A 7,587-nucleotide genomic window follows, 5' to 3' on the forward strand; every position below is an offset into this window, starting at 1 on the left:
GTGAGATCGCTGACACCTGTGCAAAAAGGGTGTGTGTGAAATGCTGCCCAGAAACTTTGCACAGGAGTCAATGGCCATGCAAGGTGCAAGAATCAGGCTCCCGGGTCTAACACCAGAAACCTTTCCTGTGCCAGTCTCCATAGCCCTGTGAAATCTGTGGAGCTGAGACTTCCTCTGATGAATGCAGATTTCAATGGGGAAGGCAGCCACTTTTGAATGCTGTTTTGAGGTGACTTTCAGATGATCTTTAGGGGAGCTATGAATGTAGTACTACACTAAGTTACTGTCACTTGGACTGGTTTACTTTCTAGACAGATAGAAGGACCTAGACTTGTACATGATGATTAGCTGCAATCCCTCCCTCACTCCCACACAACCACACCACAGAGAGCTCCTGGGACGTCCCACTCTTAACCCACAGCCTCCCTCTCCCTTGAATGCCAGGAAGTGGGATGGGGGAGAGGTTTCCCTGCCAGCCAGCATCTCTCGCTTTCTTTTTATTTTAATTTGAAAGTTCCATTGAAACTGACAGGAGGAGTCATGAAAACCAGCTGATGAGAAGAATGCAAAATAGAATTGTTGATCACACACGGCACTTCTAGGGCTGCTAAGGCTCCCCAAGCACTAATTAACACTCATGGCTTCCCCAGAGAAGTAGGGAAATAGAATTGTCCCTATTTTATAGCTGGAGAAACTGAGGCACAGAGGTTAAGTGACTTGCCAAAGTCCATGCAGGTAGAGCTGCAAACAGACTGCAAATCTCCCAGGACCCACTCACACACCTTACCTACAAGGCTGTTCTTTATTCCTTAGAGGAACAGGTTTAAACCCCTATAGCACAGGTGCTCTTCAAATGCAGTGGGGGCTGGTTCTCCACCACCTTGTGCCGTCATTAGCACCTATGCCCAGTGCATGTAAAAATGCTACCAAAATTCCCTTCCCCATTTACACCTGTGGTGGAACTTCCTGCTCACGCTGCACACCTGGCTCAAGGGTCTGCAGGAAGGGGGCTAGCCAGAGCTCATTGGGGGTGGGTGCAGTTTGCCTTCATGCACAGAAGCCTGCCCCTACCTGCCTGTACATACATTGAAGCACGTGCTGTATGACAAAGCCATGTTTTGCTCCCCCAGACTGACAAACGCTCATTCAAAGCTGACAGCTCTTCCCTCTGAACACACTGGGGAAGAGGTTCTCTCAGCCCAGCTGAGAAAACTCCCTTGCTCCATAAAGGGAGCTCTGAACCAGTGGCTGCCACCAGCAATGCTCACACTTCCCAGGTATTTGTAATACTGGTGGGGGGTTGTATGCAAGTATGGATCCAACAATGCCGGATAGCAGAACAGGGGCCTTTTCCTTTAACACCCCTCTCAGCCCTCTCTCCCCTTCCTAAGTTCAGCACAGATGCGTCTGAGTTAGCATCAAAGGAAGAGCAGTTTCATAAAAGGGCCCCACAGATGCACGTTGGGACAGAGAATAGGAAAGAGCAAATGCATGCAGAAGGGCAAGGGAGAGGAAGATGGGAAGGGGGGGTGAAAGCTCACAGGAGGCAGGAAAAGTTCAAGGTTTACAAGGAGAGGAACAAAGAGGGGGCAAAGAAGCAACCATGTGAGTTAACCATTTCTTCCCATCTGGCCTTGCAAGAGGCACTAGGACATGGGGCAGGAGCACTGGCTGTGGAGGGTCTCAGAGCTACTCCAGTCCAAACCCTTCTCTCCAGGAGCTGCAGGGAACAAGACGTTAGGCTTCACTATGCAAAGGCCCAGCTACTCCTGCCCAGGGAGGAATTGGCACTGCAGGAATGGTGGGGGCTGTGGGGCAGCTCCCAGCCTCTCCCTGCAGGAGAACAGGGTAGTGGCGCTTTGTGCAGCGAGGACCCCGCAGCTGTGCACTCAGTCACCTTTCATTCAGAAGCTGCTTAAGGAACAATTGCCGAGTAATCAGCCTGCGGCCCTGAGGCTTTTCCACCAGACACAGGCCATGAATACTCCCTTGTGTCCAGTCCCTTCTGCTAGTCGCCAGGCAACCACATGCCCCAGTGGAGGTGCCAGCTCTGTCACCTCAAGGACCCAGCAGCGTCCCATTTCCTACTAATGACACATCTCAGGGTACGGAGGGTGTGGGGGGGTCCTATTCCTAGTCACCCTGAGAGCTTCCTCTGCCCCTTCTGCAGTCTAGAAGGAGCTCATTAGAGGCTCGGCAGCCCCCAGAAACCCAGCATGATCACGCTCCCATGAGCCGATGCCTCTGCCAACGCTTTCTGTGCTAATCACGGCTGGGATTGCCACTCACTCCCCAAACAGGCTCCTGTGTGAGTCAGCTCCTGGAGCTGGCCTGGGCTGCTCCGGGCACCAAGTCCCACAGGTGCTGGGTGCTGAGGAGCGGGAGAAATCTCCTCGCAGGATGGTCCTGTGTAGGGTTACTAGATAGCAACTGTGAAAAAACAGGACAGGGGATGGGGGGTAATAGGTGCCTATATAAGAAAAAGTCCCAAAAAACAGGACTGTCCCTTTAAAAATGGGACATCTGGTCACCCTAGTCCTGCGGAAAGCTGGGTGCAGGGAGATTTGAAATCTCGTTTACGGCCTGCGGGTGAGGTCAGGTAAACTGCCTCCCGGTCAGCCTGGGGGCACAGATGCGCTTTCTCCCAGTCCCTTGCACCCCTCTAAGATCCCTGCTTCTATCTAGATGCTTATACAGTCCCCATCACTGCAGGATCCCAGCATCTCAAAGGCACAACACTTGGGGAGAAAATTAACACCCCGTCCAGACCGCCCTTCCCCCACTGGAGGAGGTGTGGAGGAAGTAATCAGAATTGCTGAAGAATAGGGACTGTTGCTAGATCTCACCTTGGCTAACGCCTCTGCCTGCTTGGGGCTCAGATCTCCCACCCTGCCACTCATGGTCTCTTCTGTGCTGACCAGCTGGCTTCTGTCTGCAACCTCCTCCGACCAAGGCAGTTCATTCCAGACTTGATCTTCCTGTGCCAGGCTGCAAGCTCCACCTCTTAAAGGGGACTGCTCCCTGGCAGCCCTGATGGGTTTCAGACACGCAGGAAGCATGTAGGAGGCCAGGCAGGACCAGTTTTGCTGGAAGGAGAGGGCATTGTAGCCAGAGTGCTGTGGCAGAGGTGTTGGGCAGGGAGCAGCCACCCCCGTGCGTGGCTGGCACTGTCTGGTACGGCCCCTGCCCCTTGACGACCTGTGATAATAGACGGTAACTTGTGCCTCTGGCCTTGGACTCCTGCTCCATTGCCCAGTTTGCCCTCTCGGTCACTAACCCTGTCCTGCCCGGGCACAGCTGCTGCCGAAAGCTTTGATGGTCCCTGCAGGAGTGTGTTTGCACTGAGAAGAGATGGGAGATTTTGATGCCAAGTTTTCGTTTTGTTCCTTTGGATCAAAATTATGAATTCACCCAGAGATCCCGCAGTGTCTGCACTGCCAACACACAGGACATGCCCCACTCCCCAGACACGGCTGACTTTGAATGCCCTTGTCCCAGCCCAGAGTTCTCCCCCTCCCCTTTGTCGTTTTTATTTTGCAGACACACTGTTCCCTTGCATTCTCCAGTCAAAGAACCCAAGGAATCGGAGGTCTCTCAGCAGTCCCTGAGCAGTGCTGAGCACCCACAGCTCCCACTGACTCCAGGCCAAGTACCTTCAGGGTCAGGCACTAGGGTCCTGACCCTTGGGTGGCGGCTGAGCTAAACTCCGTGCAGCTTAGAGGATGGGGAGAAGAGAAAAGCAGCCCTATGCCACCTTCCTGCCTGAGTCTGAGGCCCTCCAGGGAGTGGGTCAGCCCCTGGCACAAGCTAGAGCAACCAGAGGGCTGCTCTTACTTATGCTTAGCTGCAGTGGTACCCAAATCCCCATTCCAGCAACAAGAAGTGTGCAGAGGGCACTTCCACCATTGTAGGTTGTGATTGCTCTCTATGGCAGGAGCTGTCTTCTTTGTTATTGCTCTGTACAGCACCTGGCACAATGGGGCCCAGATCCTTGACTGGGGTTCCTAGGCGCTACAAATAGTTAAAAATATCAAAACACCCTCTCCTACAGTTATGCCCCATGCTGGGAGCTGCAAGTTCTGAGCCATTCATCTGGCTCTGCAGCAGCCAGGCCAGGGGCTACTGGCTTCTTTACTCCTGCAGAGCTGGGGTACATGGGCCACAGTGAAGGTCAGAATCAGGGCCTAGGTCCTTCTGTAGCTATCAGGCAGCTTCTAGACTCAGGCCGCAAGTGCTAGAGAGGCCATTGCCAGGCACCGGGGAGCAGGGTTGTGGTGTCCATGGCAGAGACACCAGAACTGCATCTAGCCTGGCAATCATCAAAAATTCCTGCACCATTGAGCTAGAGCCAGCGCAGCTGCCCAGTGGACACACACACTAATGTGGACTGAACCCAGGTGTTTTAGCCCCATGGTATCTAACCTGGTACAGGCTATTATTGCTTGTATTGCAGTAGCACCTAGAAACCCCTATCATAGACCAGACCCCCATTGTGCTAGGCCTGGTGCAGCTCCTTCCATAGTCTTCTCCCACCTTTAGCTTCTTACCTGCTGCCCCCCTCACCCACCCAGATGCCTGGAACAGATTCCCACTTTGGGCTGTATAAGTAGGGACATTGCCAGCAGATCGAGGGATGTGATCATTCCCCTCTATTCAACATTGGTGAGACCTCATCTGGAATACTGTGTCCAGTTTTGGGCCTCACACTACAAGAAGGATGTGGAAAAATTGGAAAGAGTCCAGCGGAGGGCAACAAAATGATTAGGGAGCTGAGCACATGATTTATAAGGACAGGCTGAGGGAACTGGGATTATTTAGTCTGCAGAAGAGAAGAATGAGGGGGGATTTGATAGCTGCTTTCAACTACCTGAAAGGGGGGTTCCAAAGAGGATGGATCTAGACTGTTCTCAGTGGTACCTGATGACAGAACAAGGAGTAATGGCCTCAAGTTGCAGTGGGGGAGGTTTAGGTTGCATATTAGGAAAAACTTTTTCACTAGGAGGGTGGTGAAGCACTGGAATGGGTCACCTAGGGAGAGGGTGGAATCTCCTTATTTTTAGGTTTTTAAGGTCAGGCTTGACAAAGCCCTGGCTGGGATGATTTAGTTGGGGTTGGTCCTGCTTTGAGCAGGGGGTTGGACTAGATGACCTCTTGAGGTCCCATCCAACCCTGATATTCTATGATTCTGTGATTCAGAGCCACCCATTCCCCCCCACCTTCATATCTTGCCTTGAAGCCCTACTTCACCCAGGAATGCTTCAGATGTTGCTGTCTGCGCTAATAACCTCCCCACAGCCTCTTGTCCCCTGATGAAGGTCCCAGTTGGGCAGGCCCAGATGGAGTGGGATAAGTGGCGCATCCTAACCTAACCCTAATGTCATTGCCTCACCCCGTATACAGAACGGCCCTGTTCCCCAGCCACAGGCCTCTGAGGTCACCGCCTGTACCCAGAGTGACCCTGCTCCTCTCCTCTGTGAGCTCAGTGCTACACCCCTGTATCCAGGGACCTCCCCTCCCTGTTTCCAAGGCCTCTGTGAGGTCACACTGCCTCACTCCTGCCCAGAGCAGGAAATCAGGGGCCCGCTGGCATGGGGACCTGAAGGGCCCAGCTGGGAGTGGTGGGGGGCGCTGACCATAGGGTTGCCAGGCATCCGGTTTTCGACTGAAATGCCTGGTCTAAAAGGGACCCTGGCAGTTCTGGTCAGCACAGCTGACCGGGCGGTTAAAAGTCCAGTTGGCTGCAGTGGTGTCCCTCTTGCTCCTAGGCAGAGGGGCAGCCAGGGAGCTCCACATGCTGCACCGCCCCGAGCGCTGTCTCTGCAGCTCCCATTGGCCGGACAGCGTAGTGCAGAGCCCCCTGGCTGCCCCTTTGCCTAGGAACCAGAGGGACATGCCCAGTGGCGGATTAGCCAATGGGGTCTGTACCCGGGGGCCCTGGCCAATTGGGGGGGCTCTGGAAAAATGGGCACCCCTGTGCCCTGACCTGCTGCACCCACACCCGCCTGGCGCTCCTGCTGGGGAACAGGGTTGGGGCATGGGGGCTTGCCTCGCTCCGCCTGGCATTCCTGTCGTGGTGGCAGGAGCACCAGGCAGGCAGAGCGGGGCAAGCCCCTGGGCTGGACCCCACTCCCTGACAGGAGCGTCGGGGGGCAGAGCAGGGCAAGCCCCCAGGCCTGACCCCATTTCCTCAGTTTGAGCGCCAGGGGTTGGGGGGACCGCCACTTGCAGTGGCCCAGGGCCCCACAAAACCGTAATCTGCCTCTGGATATGCCAGCCGCTTCCGTGGTCATTTGAGATAAAAGCCGCCCAGAACCCACACCCCAAACCCCCTCCTGCACCCCAATCCCCAGCCCTGAGCCCCCTCCAGCACCAAATTCCCTCCCAGAGCCCACAGCTCCACATGCACCCCAACCCCTGCTCCAGCCTGGAGCCCCTTCCCAAACCCCAAATCTCTCATTCCCAGCCCCACCCCAGATCCCGCACCCCCAGCCAGAGCCCTCACACTACCTCGCACCCCAATCCCCACTGCCCCAGCCCAGAGCCCCATCCCACACGCCAAACCCCTCGGCCCCACCCCCAAGTCCCCTCCTGCACCCCAAAGGCAGAGCTCAAACTCCCTCCCAAACCCCAACCCCCTGCCCCAGGCTGGTGAAAATGAGCAAGGGTGGGGAAGAGCAAGCAATGGAGGGAGGGGGGATGGAGTGAACAGGGGGGCCTCGGTAAAGTGGGGGGCAGATTCGGGGCCTCCAGGCAGGGGTGGGACAAGGATGTTCAGTTTTCTGCAGTCAAAAAGTTGGCAACCATAGCTGACCAGAGTGGGATGAGGGGCCCATAACTCTAACCCTGTCCCTAACTCTCACCACTGTATCCTGAGTGACCCAACGGTGGTGTTAATGGAAATCAGGCTTTTCTGGTTTTCTGATTGTCCTGAAAATCAATAGGGTTCTGCCCAGTGATGCCTAGAACATCCCCTGACATTCTGGAATTGATCCAATGTGTTTTTCAAAGCTATCACAGTACAGACAGACAGACAGCTCGGCCAATTATTATTATAAACAATGGACCAGAGAACTAGGATTTCGGATACCTGGTGCACGCACACATTTACTGTGTAATTTTTGGCACATCACTGTAACATTGGTACCTCAGTTTCCCCATTCATTTCTAGTCTGGGAGCTGGTTGAAAAGGTCACAAATATTTTTGCAGATTTTTTTTTTAAAGTGTCAATTTCAATTTTTTTGTAAAGAAAAAATGCCAACCATTCGATAAGTTGGTTGGAATAACACACACAAAATGTTTTCCTTGATATTTCAGAAGTATTCATCCAGCTGCATTGATGAGACCCTGAAGGCTTTTTTGCCAGTGGTCCACAAGCTAATCTAGCAAGACTCTGAACCTCAGACCAGGCGAGCTTTTAATTCCTGATCCAAAAGAGCGTAATGAAAAGCCTCTGCTTTCAAATGGAAGCCAGGTAAATCGGGGATTGATCCACCTTGATGCAGAGGGGTCTCGACTCACATTGTTTGCAGCGGGAAACTGAGGGGTGTTTAGCTATTTATGGTATGAGCCCCCCAGATCATTCCCTG

The 7,587-nt window shown here is 53.8% G+C and overlaps 1 protein-coding gene across 3 annotated transcripts in view; it reads right to left on the reverse strand.

Moving 5' to 3' along the window:
* SEC14L2 (SEC14 like lipid binding 2) overlaps nt 1-3,184 on the reverse strand; it is a 49,241-nt gene extending 46,057 nt beyond the window's left edge. For 2 of the 3 annotated variants that reach the window (XR_010592799.1, XM_005278797.5), the window contains exon 1: nt 2,847-3,184. Coding sequence is in view for 1 of the 3 variants with exons in the window: in XM_005278797.5 (XP_005278854.3) it covers nt 2,847-3,059 (213 nt within the window). In the remaining 2 variants the exon portion in view is untranslated. The remainder of the gene's footprint in view (nt 1-2,846) is intronic. The other variant, XM_065568047.1, reaches the window with a different exon arrangement.
* Between the last annotated feature and the right edge of the window lie 4,403 nt (nt 3,185-7,587).

Source organism: Chrysemys picta, chromosome 15 (genome assembly GCF_011386835.1).
Source record: "Chrysemys picta bellii isolate R12L10 chromosome 15, ASM1138683v2, whole genome shotgun sequence".
Lineage (NCBI taxonomy): Eukaryota > Metazoa > Chordata > Testudines > Emydidae > Chrysemys > Chrysemys picta.